We start from the raw sequence: 18888 nt of genomic DNA, 5'->3' as shown, positions 1-18888 counted from the left end.
TAATTGGATAACTTTTTATTGTGGAGCCCAAAATATATATAACACAGCCATACTTCCTGCCACTAAGAGATCAATTCATATGATGGGATTAAATAAAATAACATTTTATGATGTTTCACACAAAATACCATATCTTCCGTGTGAAAAATCTCCCATTGGTCTACACTTTAGAAGATAAATTTGAGGATATACTATATGATTACCAGGGAATAGAGAGTTTAAATCCTAATTATGTAATATCAAGACAATGTACTTATATAATCTTTTTAGAAACATTTTATAATCCATAAACAGCCTTCATGATTCCCTCAAGTGCCTGTAGAGATCTACAAACACATGAAGAAGCCATTCTTTCTTGGGTACAGACTGGAACAGGAATCAGCAATCACATAACCCTGTTCTGAGCTGACATTCACAGGGACAAGGAAACCAGATGTTCCCATGACACCTGCTCCTGAGGTCCTTCCTTTCTCAAAAAGGTTGGCCTTTGAGAGACTTGTCTTCCTGTAGCCCTCCTCTTCCTGGGCCCCAGAAGTGATGGGGATGGCCCAAAGTGAAGCCAGTCTTGAGACATGGATAAGTTAGTCACTCCCTCCTGCCATAGCACTTTGAACATACCTCTTTAACTGAAATTTATAAGTACATTAATAGATATTATGATTATAGTAGCAGCTACTATTTGCTATACACACTTTAGGGGCCAGGCACAGTACTAAGCATCATACACACATTATTTCACCATGTTGCTGTTCTCTACTTATGCATGATCCTCCCCACTATGAGGCAACAGCTATGTTCTACTTATCTCTGTTTTCCCAGAATCTAGAATAGCACCTGGCATAGAGAGAGAACTCCATAAATAATGGATGATAACTGGATATCTACATGCAAAAGAATAAAGTTGGATGCCTATGCCACACTACACACAAACATTAATTTGAAATGGACCAAATGCCTAAATGTAAGAGTGAAAACTATAAAACTCTTTGAGAAAAACATAGGAGTCAGTCTTTGTGACCTTGGAGTAGGAAATGGTTTTTTAGATAAGACACCAAAAGTGTAAGTAACCAAAGGAACAAATATGTACAAACAGGACTTCATCAAAATTAAAAAGGGGCACCATCAAAAGAAAGTGAAAGACAACTTACAGAATGGGAGAAAATATTTGCAAATCATATATCTGGAAGGCAGCTATGCTCACCACTATACCACCAACGCAACCTGCAAATCATATATCTGATAGGGAGCTTGTATCCAGAACATACTAAAGAAAATTTACAACTAATAAAAATACAACTGAATAAAAAAAGTGAGTAAAGGATGCAAATAAACATTTATCCAAGAAGATATACAACTGGCCAATAAGCAATAAATATTGATGAGGATGGGGCTTAAATTTTGACTGTTCCCCTCCTCTGCCCTTCTATGGGAACCATGCTCTTTCTGGTTGAGCTGTCCCTGTATAAACTAGCAGAATTTTTCAGGTGCCTTCTCACAACTATTAGTTCATTAACTTCAGTTTCCTACCAACTTACTAGAAAAGCATGATGCCTGGTAATTAATTTAGGCTAAAAATGATGAAATCATTAATATTTATACAGAACTTCACAATTTGTCAAGCATCTCTCGAGAACTTAGTTAGAAATGCAAATTCTCAGGCCCCACCCCAGACCCAGTAAATCAGAATCTCTGAGGTTCCGTAGATTAACAAGCTTTACATCTGGTTCTGATGCAGGCTAAAGTTTGAACCTACCCACTGGTTTATGGGTAGGTTCTGTGGTACTCTGGTTAGGTGTCAGATGACCTATTAATGAGGAAGAGAAACAAGCACTGAGCTGTCTAGTTAAAACCTGGTCCTTTTGGTAACCTTGGTGTAAGTCACAAGATGCTAAGTACTCCTGAAAAGACAGAAAAGAACCTCCTCAAAGAGTAGCTGTAGGGCAAGCTGATGAATGCTCTCTCATATGATGTAGTGGTTAAGGTATTTTGTTGACATGGGGTTAGAGAATGGTGGTTGACTGTTTATTACTGAGCTTGGGCCCTAGCCGGTTTGGCTCAATGGATAGAGCGTCGGCCTGTGGACTCAAGGGTCCCAGGTTCGATTCCGGTCAAGGGCATGTACCTTGATTGCAGGCACATCCTCAGTAGGGAGTGTGCAGGAGGCAGCTGATCGATGTTTCTCTCTCATGGATGTTTCTAACTCTCTATCCCTCTCCCTTCCTCTCTGTAAGAAATCAATAAAATATATTTAAAAAAAATACTGAGCTTGGAAAGGGGTTTCTTGTAGTTTTTGTATCAATCTCCTCTAAGACAAACTTGAGGTACTACACTATCTATTAGGCTCTGGCTGTGTCCGAGGTCAATAAAATTTCCTACTACTGAAAGTCAAACTAGTCTTTTCTGTTGCCCCAAGAATCCAAAGGGTGTTCTATCTCACCACCCAAACTACAGGTCAGATTTCTTAGAAGGGCGACTAGGTTTGCAGATGCTTTTAAAGCAGTGGTTTTCAACTGGGGCTGACTTTGTCCCCCAAGGATATTTGGCAATGTCTGGAGACCATTTGGGGTGGGGGGTGCTACTGATATCTAGTGAGTGGAGGCCAGGGCAGCCTCATAACAAGGAATGTCAACAGTGCTGAGGTTGGAAACCTTGCTTTAAAGAGACAGAAAGTTAGAGAGTGGCAGAAACATCACAACTGCATTTTGGTACTTAAATAAGTATCTTCTGACGTGTCTTTAATAAATATAGCCTCTAAATGGTTTAGGCACGTCCACAGAGAAGAGCTTCCAAGGACCCTATTAGTACACTTCTTATGCTTTGAACAAAAAAAGCAAATAATTGATTTGCTTCCTCTCTTTCAAAAATAGCCACAGTCCTTTGGTAAAGTAAAGTGTTCCCAAGATAAAATACAGAAGCTTGGAAGTAAACATATTGCTTAGAAATATAGAATTAAGGAAAGCAGAGACCATTTTATGGTTTCTGCTTCACTTATGACCTTCACCTTGTAAAATACAGTGGTTTTTTTAATTCTCCCTGGAGTCCCTGCGGCATCTTTTATTCATTTGGTAGAAAGTATTGAATGCCTGTTCTTTCGTACCTTGGTCTTGGTGACCTTCTACCACACGAAGTGTGTTCCTTGGGGGAGCAGCACTGAATATCACCTGGGCCTCTGTTCAACATGCAGATTCTTGGGTCCACCCCTGACCTACAGAATCAGGATCTTGGGTGGTGAGGTGGGGCCCAGATAGCTGTTTTAATGATATCCCAAGTGATTCGTAGACACGCTAAAGTTTGAGAGGCACTGCGCTTGACAATTGCTACCAGAGGAACTGGTATCACCTGGGAGCTTGTGACGGATGCAGAAGTTCGGCCTCAGTCCCAGCATGGTCCAGGCATGGGGATGTTTAAACATTCTTCTGGAGACTCCAGTAGGCAGGTGTAGTTAAGAACCTCCGCTCCAGCCTGGTGGGCCTGACTGAGCGTCGACCAATGAAGCAGGAGGCCACGGTTCAATTCCCTGTCAGGGCACATGCCTGAGTTGTGGGCTCGATCCCCAGTGTGGAGAGTGCGGCAGGCAGCCAACCAAAAATTCTCTCATCATTTATGCTTCTATCTCTCTCTCCTCCCTTCCTCTCTGAAATCAATAAAACTATATTAAAAAAAGAACCTCTACTCCAGTCCATGATCCTCTGTTCTTCTTTCCCCTCTCTGTTAACGATCCCAGCAGAGCCCATCACTTTGTATCACCATTACCTCTTTCCTGAGAACTAAATTGGTATCTTAATATCAGTGTCTATTTCGAACTCTCATCCTGTTTTAGACATTTTTGCCTGAGCTGTCCCCTGGTCTCATCAAAATCATTTATCCAAACAGGAACACATGATCTTCAAGCCCCATCATTCCAGCTCTTCCTCCCTCTTTGCTATAATAAGTGGCACCATCAACTTTCTAGTCACCCAGAGTCAAAACCTAGGAGTCATTTTTAACCTTCTTTTCATTTGCTCCTATTTAGAAGAAATCCTCACATTCTTCCAATTTGTATTTTCTTCATTCTTTCAAAAGAACTTATTGAATGCCTACTATGGGCCAAGCACTCTTCTAGGCGCTAGAAATACAGCAATGAACACAATGGACAAAGTAATGTTCCTCTGCAGCTTACATTCTAGTAAATGGGGGTGAGAGAGCACAAGCCAGATAAAATCTATTGCGCAGTGCTAAGAGGAAAAGCAAAGCAGGGAAGGGGGATGAGGGAGTGTGGGAGTGAGTTAGTAGGTGTTACAATTTTAGGTAGGGGAGGCTGGGGATGAACTCCCTGAGAAGGTGCTATTTGAATAAAGATCTGAAGGCGGTGAGGTAGGGAGCCCTGTGGGTATCTGGGGGATATCTTGGCAGTAGAACAAAATGCAAAGGCCGTGAGAGTTGGAATTGTAACTGATGTGCTTAAGGAATGGCAACCGGGTGATTGCAGAGCGTGGGAGAAGACAGCGGTAAGAGCCAAGGGCAGGCATGTAAGGGGTGGGGTATGTGCAGCTATGATCAGCCCTGAACGGGCTTTGTAAGGACGCTGGCTCTCACTCTGAGTGAAATAAAGCCATTATAGAGTTTCGTGCCTTTTTAAGTTTATTTGTTTTTTGGCAAAATTGGTAACATGATCTGACTTACGTTTTAAAAGGATCACTCTAGCAATTATGTTAAGGATGGACACAAAGTGGGCAAAGGTGAAGCAGAGAGACCTCATGGGAAACTCTGGCACACATCCAAGTGAGAGATGGTGGCGGCTTGGACTGGGATGGCGGCAGTGAGGTGGTGAGATGTAGACAGATTCTCTGCATATGCTGAAAGCAGAGCCAATGTGAGGGACTGACTGTGGGGAAAGAAAGAGAACTTTGGGCCTGAACAACTGCAAGAATGGAACTGCAATTTACAGAGTTTGGGAATATTGTGTGAGGAGTAGGTCTGGCAAAGAGAGCAGCGCTCAGTTTTGGACAGGCTTAAGGTTGAGATGCCTTTTAGATCTCCAAGTGGAGACATCACGTAGCAGCTGGACATACAAGTCTCAAGTTGGCAATATCTTTGGTAGAATGCACGAAATAACCAAGGGAGTGAGACTAGACAAAGAGATCCTCTTTTGAGTCCTGGAGAATTCCAACATTTAGAGGTCACAGAAATGCAACGTTAATGCAACAGATATTTGAGCATCTGATACAGAGAGGCCCTGCTCCAAGTGCTGGGGACATATCTTTGCACATGATGTAGGAGGAACTAACAAAGCAGACTGAGAAGGAGCATCCACAAGGTAATGAAGTCTCAGATTTTTACCCTGTTCCAATTGTAAGTTTATGTAGTCCTTAATTTCTGCTTCCTCACTGCATCCTGGCGGACTGTTCTGATATCCTAAGCAGTCCTCCTTTTTGTTTTTTTCCAGCTCTAGTCCATCCTGGTCATTTATGAGGTTATTCCCCATCTCAGTAACATCTTCCAGTTACCAGGGAGGATCATTTCTGAAGTCTTCTTGCTGCCATTAAAGGCCTCTGTGGTTTTTGGTATATATCTTGCTTTCTTTTCCTCCACTCTATTAAAATGTACTGTGCTCATTTGCCATTCAAAAAATAACTGGTTTGAGGATACTTAGCTAATAAATGGTAGAGCCAATATCTGAATTCAGGGAATTAAATAGGACCCATCCTAGCTGGGGTTTGTGGAAAACTTTAAGACATCCTAACCAAAAATGGAAACTTTAACCCCAGGCCTCTCAGACTCAGAACTGGTCTTAGAGGCTGCCCCTGAGGCCAGTTTGTCTCTCTCCAGCTTCAACTAACCATAACCAGGACCCCCTGCTTAAAAATCACCACGATGACCCCAGAATCTGGTTAAGCTTTGGCTCATGGAGACATTCTCAGGCCATAAACCAACCTCAGAATGAGAAAGATACATGGAAAGGTAAACAGGGCTGGTCTTAGTTGCCCACAGAGTACTTAATTCTGGGACAGCCGAGGGGGTGTGGTCAACCTAGGCTGGTCCCTGCGAGAAGAGGGAGACGTGGCTCTACGTGAAGTAAGCCAGACAAAACGCGCTTGAAGGTCCTCATTTACGTGAAGACCACCTACAGCTTCTCCAGTGATCTCCATACTGTTTCTGAGCTAACCCAGCTGACCTGAGAGCACAGGTTAACATTTACCCCATTTTCCAGTGTTTGCCATAGTGGTGATTGCCAGTGTTCACTGGGTGTATATATTCATCATATCTTTGCAAAATGGGGATCGTTATTACTGATCTGTGAACAAGAAAACTGAGACTCAGAAAAATAAAGTGACTTGCCCTAGGCCCAGAGTTATTAAGTAGCAAAACCAGGAAACACACCCAAGTCTGTCTGACTCCACAGCCTTGCTCTTCCCAACACACCTTGCAGACTCCACATTTCAGGCCAAATCTCAGGCTTCCTATCTTCGATGTATTTAAAAGCAATGAAACTTACTTTGTAAAGGCCCTGAGCCTGGAGGAAAGTACTATACAGACCTATTGCCCAGCACCTCACTGGTGAATTAGCGAGGGAGGAGGAGGGCTTTGAACGGGGAAGGGGAAAGGAGTCATAGTCCCACCTCTCCACCATACTTTTGCCTTCTGGTCCAACCCTGCCAGTGTTTTGCCTGGCATTTCATCTTAGTGGATTGCTTTGAAGGCTTTCATTGATCTGATGTTTGTGTGTGTGTGTGTTTTTATTTGCCTGGGATGCCTGCGGAAGGGCAGAGTGATGGGTGAAGAAACCTAATGCTAACTGACGACAGGATAAAAGAAATGTAAGGATATTGCCAGAACTCAATTTTGGTTCCTGGTCCCTATCCAAAGTAAACAGCTCTCATTTTTGTTTATTCTATACAGTGACTTTTACATGGGCTGGATCAGCACTGGCTATACAAAATGTCTAACTAGATACTATTCATGTAACTAGACCAGTGAGGTAAGAAGCACATGGTGGAGTGTCCTGAGGGCTCTACAGGCATTATCTTTAGCCTTTGCAGTAAACTTACAATGTAGTACCTTTATTCTCATTTTAAGAAGGAAGATAAGCCTCATTTGAAGTGGTACAGGAACCTGCCCCAATCATACAGCTAGTAAAAGGAGGAGCTGGGATCTGAGCCCAGGCGTCTACAACTCTCTGTCTGTGGCTCCACGGTCGGAGGCAGCAAGTCACAGATGTGGCTTCTGGTTCTGCCTCAGTCACTAACACTGAGCAGGACACTTGTGTCTCCAGATCTCAGGTGCCTCATATACAAAAAAGGGATAAATTCTACTGACTTCACATGCACGGTTAGCAAATGAGCTACTGTTTTGGAAAGATCTTTGCCAGTGTGAAGGCTTTGCAACTCAAGAGCTTATCATTGCTATTTTTATTATTTTTTTTCAGTGCTTCAGTTTTCTCCACCTTAAAATCAAAGGATGGGACCAGATGTTCCCCTAGGTGCCTTTTCTGGCTCTATAATTCTATCTATATATATAAAAGCCTAAGTGACCCTTATGACCAAACGACCGGAATGACTGAAACAACCAGAACAACCAGTCGCTATGATGCACACTGACCACCAGGGGGTAGATGCTCAACACAGGAGCTGCCCCCTGGTGGTCAGTGCGCTCCCATAGCCAACCTCCCCAGCTGGCCAGCCTCCCGTGGTTCCTTCCCCGAGCTGGCAGGCCCCGATTGCCTGATCCGGGTTGGGCCCTGGGCTGGGCCCCGGTCTGGGATGGGGAACTGGGGGTGGGTGAAGGCAGACGCAGCCCCTTTCCCAGGGGGACGAGGGCCAGTTCCCTCTATGGGGCCAGCGGCCAACCTCTTGCACCCTGTCCCTCCCCCCAGCTGGCAGGCTCCAATCAGCGCCCTCCTGCCATGGTGGTGGCGCAGTGTTGAGGGAAGGAGGAGGGGGAGAGGTGCTCAACGGTGGCATTGACTGTTCCTTCCACGCCCAGCCTGGTAACCGTCGCCTCTTCTCCCGATCCCACTGAGGGCTGGCTCCCTCCTGGGGCTGGTGGCCAACCTCCCACAGTCCCTCCCTCCCCTACCCCCGTCCCTCCTTCTGGCCGCAGGCCCCGGTCTATCTGACCCCGGTCAGCCCTGATTGCCAGCCAGACCTACGGACCCCACCCGTGCATGAATTTCATGGACAGGGCCTCTAGTACTTTAATAAGTTGAAAAAGTCCTGGACTGCAAAAACAGTTTGGCTTTTTAGAGGATACTTCTCTGTGATGATATATGATATGTCAGAATTTTAACAGTGCCAATAATTACAGCTTCTGTGTTTATAAAGGTCTGTGAAGTCCTAATGTTTATATTTTAATATTGAAGAATTCCACTGGAATCAGATGAGAAAAAGCTACCTTAACACATGCTGGTATTTAAAAAAACATATACAATCAAATAAAATCATTTTCTATCAAATCAGAAAGAGAAAGACAAAAACGTTACCCTACCAGTCATACAGCAACCACCTTGATTTGGAAAAACAAAAGTCCCTTTCTCTAGTTACTAGTTTAAAAATAAGGAGTGAGAGAGGCTGTCCTGTGTAGTAATTATCCTGCTCCAATTCATTGGAAATAGAGTAATCAACCCATTTATCACAAAAAAATTTCTTAAGCCACTGAAAGGCAATTATAAAAAAGCCAACTGTGTCACCCAGAGCACCATGGTAACCAGCATCACTGGCGCATGAAAAAATAGTTGTTAGTCACTAGAAACTAAGCCGATTGGCAGTTTGGCTTGCTAAGCAACACTATAAAAATAGCAGTGTAACGACCCATTATCTGGAGGTCTGACTTTGCACGGCTTTGACTCTGGTCCCAGAAGGAACTATCCCAGGTTTGTATACCAACTCTGTACCCCAACTCCTAGTCAAAGTCTAATTAATCATTTATTCAACAAATATTTATTCAAGTGTATTGTATACCAGGCACACGATTCCCAACATGTGTATTTACTTGGTTTCTCAGTTAAACAGAGTTCTCAAATAGGCTCAGAAAGAGTGGTTTTGTGCTGAGTGGGGCAGGGATTTGCTTGAGGCCGGCTCGAAGAGAACCAGCAGCTGATAGCCAGCAGCAGAAGAAAAAAAAAAAAGTAGACAGAGAACTGCTTTATAATACTGCACAAAATTACTACATTCTCATGACCATGCTCCTGTGTCATCAAGGAAAGATTAAGTTACATTTAGAATCCTTTGTTCCGAAAGGCAGAAATGGGTATAAAACCTTTTAGAAATATCACCACCAAAAATGGTGAAGAGATACATTTTCAGCATTTGGAGGAAACAAATGTTTGACAAATCCCTCATTCTACCTAGTCCCCCATTTTACTGCAAGAAAAGCAGCATAGGATCATTGCTTTGCCAGCACTCAAATGTTGCCTTGGCTCCCTCCCTGCCTTTATTTTTCTAGCTCAAGCTCCTGCCTCAGCTGGAATGCCCCTTTCCGTTAAAACTGCTTACCAAAGCCCCTCTCTTTCCACTTCCCAGGCCCTCCCAGGGAATTATTTCTCCCTTCTCCCGCAGATGTTGTCTGGATGCCCTTGCCTGTCCTCCACGGTGCTTTGTATCATTTCCATCAGGGCCCTTCCTCCTTCCATGCTCCTGGGGGACAGGGCCTTTTCCATACTTGTATCCACATCCATCTCCCAGAGCCCTGGTAGCCCGGCACTCAGGGATTCTTACTGCATTCAATTGCTCAGACAATGTTGGCAGTCACTAGAGGTCGAGGGAGAGTTGGTTGGAGAAGGTGGCGTTTTTCCTCATGGATGTTAAATGGCCCAGGAACCTCGCATGGCACCCAGGCTGGCCCTTGCTCCTCAAGCCTTGGCATGTCTGCTCCCTTCCCCTGAGCTCTTCTTCCGGCACGCTCCTCACCATCCTGGAGGACTCCGCTCAAATAGCCCTCGAGGAGCGGGAGTCTATCCTTACCCACAGAACCAGGGCCCCTATTATATGCTCTCATAGATCCCTATGCTTTTTCTTCAAATCACTTGTCACCGTTTGTAATTATTTATTGGCTATTGTATATATCCCTACTCAACTGTAAGCACCAGGAGGGCAGGAGGCTTGACATAGAATAATGTCATATGAAAAAAGAAGGGAAGAAGGAAAAAAGGAAGGAAGAAGGAAAGGAAGGAAGAAATGAATTGAGAAAAATCTCAATCTGGAAAGGAACAGACAGCAGAAAATAAAGAGAACTGAGAGTTGTTATTGAAGGTCCAGGGGTCCCAAATGTGGGTCCAGAGGTAAACCAGTTTAAGAGAATTCGTATTAGGAGAATCCACAGACCACCTCCTGTGAGACATCCAAATGCTTTCAGGGAGCTAGAAAGATAACCAAATGTATTTGGTTGTTAAAAAATGGAATTGAGGTGAGGTACTATATTCTTCAAATAAAAGAGGACTCACAAAGGATGATAAAAAAGAGGAAATTGAATTGAACTGCAGCCTGTGGGATTTATATTAGATAAAAAGAAAGCCTGACAATAAAGGCTATTATACCCTGGAAAAGATAACTAGATCTAAAAAAAACGAGTGAATTAGATTTTCTCTCAGGTTTTTCAATGCCTCTTCCAGCTTAGATTCTACTGTTACCTGGTATTTCTTTTGTCAGGCTGAGAAAAAAAATTATTGTGGAACAATATTATAATAATCATAATGAAAACTTTTAAAGAAATATATTATGCCTTGTATAATTAATTACTTTTACTTTTGCTAATGTCCGTTCTTTCTTCTTGCCTGTACATGATGGACTAGACTTTGTTTACTGTTTGCTCTAACTATTGTTTAGAAGGTTAGCATCTCATCCTAAATATTACTAATTATTATTTAGCAACGTTTAACATATTTTAAAGCACATTACATCTAATTATACCAGTGAAATATAACTTTGAGTGAAAGTAACTTTTATGAAAGACACAAAATGCAGCGCTAATGTTTTGGCAGCTTTTTAAAGAATTAAACAATGGGATGGATACTCTTCCTGATAAAATAGCTCATGTAAGAATTTGGAGTCATAAGCAAAACACTGACTTTTCAACCAGATTACTTCTCAATGAAAATGTTACTGAGCACTTACTGTCTGTTTGAATGTCTGTCTGTCTCTCTCTCTCTCTCTCTCTCTCTCCCATCCTCTCTCTCAAATCAACACATACAAATTTTAAAAATAAATAACATACAATTTGACTTTGTCCTGCTGCATAGTCCCAGATGATGGGGCTGGGATAATTAATTCATTTACTAGAGCTCTGTAGATCCCTTCCATTATATTAAAGTCCTTCAATCATTCATCCAACAAACATTTATTGAAAACTTACTATGTGTCATATCCACTGTTAGGGTGCTATAGCTACAAAGACTCTTTGCTCTCCAGCTGCTCATTATATGTGTTGGTAGCACAAATAATTAAATATGGACAATAGAGCCTGTTCGTTCAATACCAGCAATATGGGGTTTATAGGAGAAGCTTCACAGAGGAGGTGGCCGGTGTGCTGAGTGTTAGAAGAGGAACTGGAGTAGGGGTCAGTCAGGCAATGTATATTCCTGACAAAGAGTACAGCTTGAGTAAAGGGGCAAAGGCAAGCAATAGCACAGTATGGCCACAAGTTTAATGGTGCTGGAGCATACAGCTGAGGCAGGGAGTGGTGAGTGATGAGGCCAGAGGGGTGAGCAGGGAGCAGTTGATGAGGGCACAGCTTGGACTTCATCCTGCAAGAGTGTGGGGGGGGGGGGAGTTTAAAGCAGGGGATGACATCACCGGAGATTATTTTAGTGGCACTGGAGAGGATTCATTTGAGGCAGACAAAAACTGGAAGAAGCAAACCCTCTTAGGAGGCATTTGCACAAATGAGTAGTAGATTTGTGTTTATATTGAATAATCATAGCTAACATTTATTATACGAAAGTTACTAAATAAGCACTATAATGCAATATTGTCTTACTATTTCAAACACGCCTATGAATAAATACTATTATTACCCTAATTTTACAGCTAACAAAAGAGACAAACTGTTAAGAAACTTGTCTAAGGTTAGGATGCAACCTGGGCAGTTTAGCACCAAAGCTTATGCTCCTAATCACTACCTCACTTATTTAATGTCTGTCTCTTGCATTAGAATGAAAACTCCATGCAGACCGGAACCATATTGCTGGTGTTTTCTACTGTGCCTACACAACATGTACATGGTAACTATGTGTTGAATAAAATCAATGAATAACCCCAGTGAAAGAAACAGTGGACTAAATTACGTATACATGTAAGAAATAATTTGGGTGAAATATTGGCAAACTTTTTGCAGACTTTGGTGATTGCTATGGACTAAATGTCCATAAATTCAGACGTTGCTCCTCCTCAAATTCACACCTTGAAATCCTAAGACCCCAGTGCGGCCTCTAAGGAACCAAATAAGTTAAAGGAGATCCTAAGGGGGGAGCCCTAATCCAACAGTAAGGTGTCCTTATAAGAAGAGGAGGAGAAACTAGAGTGTGTTTTCTGTTCTTTTCTCTCTCTCTTTCCCTCCCTCTGTCTTTCTCTCTCTCCCTCTCTCTGTCTGAGCATGCACTCAGGAAAGGTCATGTGAGGACTAGTGAGAAGGTGGCCCTCTGTCAACAGGAAGAGGCTTTTATCAGAAAACAAATCAGCTTGAACCTTGATCTTGGACTTCTAGCCTACAGAACTGTGAAAAAATAAATTTCTGTTGTTTGAGCCACCCAGTGTATGATGATTTGTTATGGAAGCGGGAGCAGACAAGACAGTGATTAGTAGGATGAAGGTGGGTGGTGAAGGAGAGGTGTGTAAGCCTGGAAGACTAGAGGGACAGTGGTGCCAGTAACTGAGGTAAAGAACCCAGCAAGAGGAAGAGGAGAGATTGGTTGTGGTTAATGGAACAAACAACACTAATTTTTCTGAACTCGGGGTTACCTCACTCAAACACAGCAATATCGAAGTCAGCTATTTAAAACCACTTATCCAATAAATGTGTACTCATCCCCTAGCCATGGTGACTGCCGTGCTTATCCTGGGAATACAAAGTAAATGAGGGTCATTCTCTGACCTCAAGGAACTCACAGTCCACTGAGGAGAAATATTGTTCCCTTTTGTATAGCTAGCATGCTAGCTGGAAAGACCATTTTCCCTTTCTCCATTTTCTAAAGACCTGGGATCATCAGAACTATAGAGGTAAAATCCCATATGAATAAGAAAGAGTCATCTGAGGGGGGTACAGGAGGCTGGGGCGGGGGAGGTCAATGGAGGGGAAAAAGGAGACATATGTACTACTATTTGTAATACCTTAAACAATAAAAAAAAAAGAGTCATCTGAACTGGATTTGCATACAGGCCTCGGAGTGTAAAAGCTGAGTGATGATCATAGGCAGTTTTAGGGTTCTCAGTTACAACTGCAGAGTTGTTTTAAGGTCAGAGAAGAAAAGGCAGGTAGAAATGTTTTGTCAAATGCAATATGCATGTTAATAATAATAATTATTATAAAAGCTACATTTCTCACCTGCAGAAACTAGAGGTGAATCAGCCATAGGCAACAAGTCAGAGCTAAAATGGCCGCTTTGAACCCTGTGGGGGCAGGAGTTCTGGGATGGTAGTGGGACATAGAATAGGCTGTGGGGCCCTATAGACCTAGTTCAAATCACAGTCCAGTCAGTTATCAGCTATGGGAAATGGAACAAGTCAGATAATTAACCTGAGCTTTAGTTTCTTCATCTGTAAAATGGAGTTAATAATACCAACCCTGGAGGGTTGTTCTGAGTATGTAAAGGGCTTGGCATGGTGCCTGGCAGAGTTGTCGCTCAATTAATGGTAACTGTTGCTCCTATTAAAATATTATCACTTTCCTCTCCTATCTCCTAAGGGGTTTGTGTAGGTAGTGAAGTAACTTGAGATGCCAAGAAGTGAGGGAAATGGAAGGGTTTTTACGACTGACTTAAAAAGTTACTTTTAAAAGTTAAAAAAAAAAGAGTAGCCCAACTCGGCTTTCCTCTCCTAACCTATGGTGCAAACATAACTCTTGTAGAAATTAGCACTGTACTCTATAGCTTGGAGCCACAGAACACCCACCTTGATAATTATTCCTTGTATTTAGTCTATCCTAAGTAAATCTATCAATCACCATTAATAAGGGTTCTCCAAAGGCAATGCTTCTCAAACTTTAATGTACACATGAGTCAGCTGAGGGCTTGTTAAAATGCAGGCTTTTATGCTGTGGATTTAGAGTGGGGCATGTAATTCTGACTTTCCAGAAGCTCCCAGGCAAGGTCCATGCTGCTGGTGCATGGGCCACACTTTGAGGAAAGAGCAAGGCTCTGAAGGGACGTGGACATATCTTCCTTGGCGCGGTGTTCACTGTAATGGCCTGCTTCTCTTTTGTGATCGACCAAATTTGCAAACTAACTGCTAGAACACTAACAAGCCCGTTTCAGACCAGATGTAGAAATCCCGCAACAGGACTCATTTCAGATCAATAGCGACTTTTTTTGAGTAGCCTACTCTGTGCAAGGCACTGTGCAAGGTGCCAGGGATATACAGGTTAGTAAGACACAATTCCTGCTTCTGAAGACTGTCCTCATTCTAACACTGCATGCCCTTGTAGACAAACTTTCTGAGGGCAGTCTTACTGTCTCCCCTATTGCTTAACACTACGTAGATACTCAATAAATACTAAATAAGTGAGTCAATAAGTTCACAGGAGTTTCATTAAAAATGTCTTCTCGAAGCACATGACAATGGGACACTCTTAAACTGCACTCTATCCTAAGTATCACAGGTAAGAAGTGGCTAAGTTAAACTGAGGCTGATAGGCTGAGTACTAATACAATCTGCCTGGCATCCTTATAAAAAGAGGAGATTAGAACACAGAGGGAGGCGCCAGGGATAAGGACACAGTGAGAAGGCGGCCATCTGCAAGCCAAGCAGCGAGGCCTCCGAGGAAACCAAGCCTTGGTCCTAGGTTACCAGCACCCAGAATTGTGAGAAAATAAGTTTCTGTTAAGCCCCTCAATGTGCGGTATTTTGTTATGACATCCCCAACAAACTTATACAGATTTTCACAGCTTTTATGCCCAGATCCAGACTCCCTTTTGTAGGGCACACAAAGTGGAAGAATAATTCTGGGTGGATGGATGAACCCCAGAGTGCAGTGGGAATGAATTATGGAAAAACTGGGGGGAGACAGACAGAAGAAGGTTAGATAGTAGCCTAAATTGGGCTAAAACAGCTGCTACACACACACACACACACACACACACACACACACACACACACTTCCTCCCTTCTCATGATACCAACACAAAGTAAACAGCTTTTTGACTCCTTTTCCCCTTGGTAGCAGAAGGAAGACCCCAGGCACCTCTCTATGCAAAGAGCTAGAGAGTACCTGTGATGATAAGGCAACGAAACTGAATTTTTGACAAACAAATTAAAACACACACAGTCAAATGAGATTCCTGCTAGTCACAGGGAAGCTACATTTGAAACCTGATTCTAAAGCCGGGGAATTATTATTTTTATTTAGCTTAGTTTGTAATAAACATGCCAACTCATATGTATAGATGAGTGCCTCCTTCAAAATAGTCATTCTAGAATCTAGAACAGTGGTTCTCAACCTTCTGGCCCTTTAAATACAGTTCCTCATGTTGTGACCCAACCATAAAATTATTTTCGTTGCTACTTCATAACTGTCATGTTGCTACTTTTATGAATTGTAATGTAAATATCTGATATGCAGGCTGGTCTTAGGCGACCCCTGTGAAAGGGTCGTTCAACCGCCAAAGGGGTCGCGACCCACAGGTTGAGAACCGCTGATCTAGACGGTTCTACCTTTTTCTAACTATGTCACTGTTCTCAAATCATTTCTGGAATTGTTTTCAGGGTCTGTGAGATAATCTTCTGAATGTTCTCAGTGGTGACTCTTGAAGGTGGATTTGATTTTGAAAAACAATCAAGGGGCCTTCTGGGTCAACTCTAGCTAACTAGGGGGAGCAGCAAAACTGTGGAATGCCAAGACGACTGACACCAAAGTACCCAGGCTGATGTTTCTTGGGTGAATTGTACTCAACCCCAAAAGGCAGTTACCAAAGACCAACTCCAGACATGCAGTGAACATGTTATAAGCATGACATCAAGGAGTGGGGGTGACTGCTCTGAAGTAAACATACAAGTTTTCTTTTCATGTCGTTATGCAAGTTTTCTAGTGGTTCCCTTTACCAGAATATTTCCTCAGGTCCAGATCTACCCTACCTCATGGGACCACAGTTCCAAGAAGTACAAGGACCTCATTGCCCTACTCAATTTTTAATTCCAACGTGGGTACTTGATATGCGGAGTGAATAGCTGATGGAAAATTCAATAGGGGGGAAGAATGTCTAAGGTGTTTGGGGTTTACTCTATGTGATTCAAAGGCTATAACTAGGACCCAGAGAGCAGCTTAGGAGAAATAAATTTCTACTCCAATGCAAGACACTGTCAGCAGCGGAGCTGTCCAGCAGTGGACTGAGTTTGCCCTGGAAATAGTGAGCTTCCAGCCCTGGGAGGAGTTTAAAACAAAGGCTGCTTGCTATGGGAACTGGTAAAGGTTCCTCCAGGAATGAGTGGGAAGCTATAAGCAATGACCTCCAAGGACTATTTCCAAAGTCCATCCTGGACAATACCTGGCAAATGATAGGCCCTGAAAAAATAGTGGAATGAGATGAAAGAGAACTATGGGGCATCTTGTGAGCCAAGCCAAGGAGAAGAGACTTGGAGCTCAGTCATCTGCAAGGAAGGTAGGGAGAAGTGAAATGAGAAGGGCCCGTGCGTCATGAGGTGGGGTCTCTCTTGAGCTTTTGGAACCGCGGAAGAAGTGCTTTGGGTGCCTGAAGCCTCATGTTTATGAAAGGGTAGTACTTTTGAAGGTGGTAGGAGTTGAGAAAGGAGATAGACCACTGCTCACCCTTCTTAAACTCCTCCAGCACCGTGTCCAGCCGAGTATCATTGAAGACGCAGTGCAGGGGCCGGTTGTAGAAGCGGGTGACGGTGAGGAGTGGGGTGCAGTCATCGGGGTCCACGAAGGCCAAGTCCTTGACAAACAGAATGTCCACAATGTTGTGCCGCTGATCGCCCTCGTACACGGGGATGCGAGTGTAGCCGCTGCGCAGGATCTCGGACACCGTGGAAAAGTCCAGCACGGCGTCGGAGCGCAGCATGAAGCAATCGCCCAGCGGGGTCAGCACCTCCTCCACCACTTTGGTGCGCAGCTCCAGGGCGCCCTGAATGATGTTGAGCTCCTCTTTCACCAGGTCGTTGTAGGGGTCCGCGGCCCGCAGCGTCTCCAGCAGCTTTTCCCTCGTGTAGAAAGTGCTGATCTCCTGGCGCAGCGCCCAGTCCAGCAGGCGGCCCAGCGGGTAACACACCGGGAAAGCGGCCGCCATCAGGAGCCGGGTCAGGCACACGCTGTGCGAGGCGATGGCCAGCCCGTGCCGCGAACACACAGAATAGGGGCAGATCTCCGCGCCCAGGAACACGGCGCCGGTGCACACCAGCGCCGGCAGCCACGGGAAGTGAATCCCCGCCTCGCCGTAGTCTTCCCCCGGATCCCCGACGCCCGGCGGCAGCGAGGTGTACAGCCAGCCGGCCAGGACCGCGTTGGCTCCGGCTTGGCCCAGGAGCAGCGTGCAGAGCAGATGGGTCCCCCGGCCGCGCACCGCCTGCACGCGGCGCGCCTGCTCCTGCTCGGTGGCCGAGCCGCTGTTCCGCAACACCCGTAACTCCACGGGGTCCAGCGAGAGCAGGCTGAGGCGCAGACCGCTGAACAGGGCGGACAGGGCGAGCAGCAGGAGCGCCCCGAGCGCCCGCAGCCACGCGGGGGTCAGCAGGCCCTCGCCCGGGCCGTACAGCCGCGGGCGGACGCGCAGCAGGAAGCCGCCGGCGGCGCCGTGGTGGTGCCAGGCGCGTCCGTCCCAGGCGCACAGCGAGAAGAGTTTCCCGCCACCGCCCGCGCCGCCCCTCTCCGCCTCACCCTTGCGCAGCTCTCGCACTCGCACCTGGACTAGCGCCGATCCGGCCACGCCTCCGGGGCGCAGGGGCCCCAGGACCTCCACGTCCGACGCCCAGTCGCTCTGCTCGCGGCAGCGCTGCGGCCCCGGCGGACGCGTGGGGACAGCGCTGGGCGCCAAGCCGCTCCCGCCCGGCGGCTCCTCGATAAACACGAGCCGTGGAGCCAAGTCGCCCGTGCCGTTCTCCCCCGAGGAAAGGGTGGGGACGGGCACCAGCGCCGCGGGGGCTGCGGGCCCGGGCTGGAAATAGACACGCAGGAGGAAGCTGGTGCCTTCTGCCGCGCGGAGGGTGCCCCCCTCCAGGGACACGCGGCCTCCAGCGGTGTCCTCGGGCCTTAGGCCCAGCAGCCAGGCGGCGGCGGCCGGGGGCCGAGGGGACAGGGAGAAGAAGAGCAGGAGCACGGCGCCCCGGCTGCAGCAGTCTCGGAGTCTGACACCCACTGCAGCTGCCGCTGCCGCCATCCTGCACCCGGCGCGGCTGCACGTGATACTGCAGAAAGAAGAGCGAGAGCCTGAGGGAGGAGGAGCCAGCGCCTGGAACCGGTCCCAGGCAGGTCACCACGTGCACGCTCCCTGCGCGCGTGGGCTGGCGGCGGTGGGGGTTCGGACCCTGCCTGGGCAGGATGTCCCAGCAGGAGGCTGGACATGGCCACGCATCACTGCACGGTGCATAACCCTGACGCACTCTGGTATATCTGAACTGCAGCCTAGGGAAAGCTTGGCTGGGAGCAGGGCCTCCTGCTGAAGCAGCAGGCAGCACCTTAGCGAACTCCTACCCGGCAGTACTCCCCCCCCCCCCCCGGCCCCTCTTCTTCCCCATTGGCCAGGGAAATTTCCCC

General features: G+C 45.7%; 1 protein-coding gene across 3 annotated transcripts in view; it reads right to left on the bottom strand.

The window, feature by feature from the left end:
* The window catches only part of CNNM1 (cyclin and CBS domain divalent metal cation transport mediator 1), a 51607-nt gene extending 33096 nt beyond the window's left edge, over window positions 1-18511 (bottom strand). For all 3 annotated transcript variants that reach the window (XM_059661021.1, XM_059661022.1, XM_059661023.1), the window contains exon 1: window positions 16948-18511. In XM_059661021.1, coding sequence (XP_059517004.1) covers window positions 16948-18511 — 1564 coding nt within the window. The remainder of the gene's footprint in view (window positions 1-16947) is intronic.
* Between the last annotated feature and the right edge of the window lie 377 nt (window positions 18512-18888).

This window comes from Myotis daubentonii, chromosome 13 (genome assembly GCF_963259705.1).
Source record: "Myotis daubentonii chromosome 13, mMyoDau2.1, whole genome shotgun sequence".
Taxonomy (NCBI): Eukaryota; Metazoa; Chordata; class Mammalia; order Chiroptera; family Vespertilionidae; genus Myotis; species Myotis daubentonii.
This window is presented reverse-complemented; position numbering and strand designations above follow the sequence as displayed.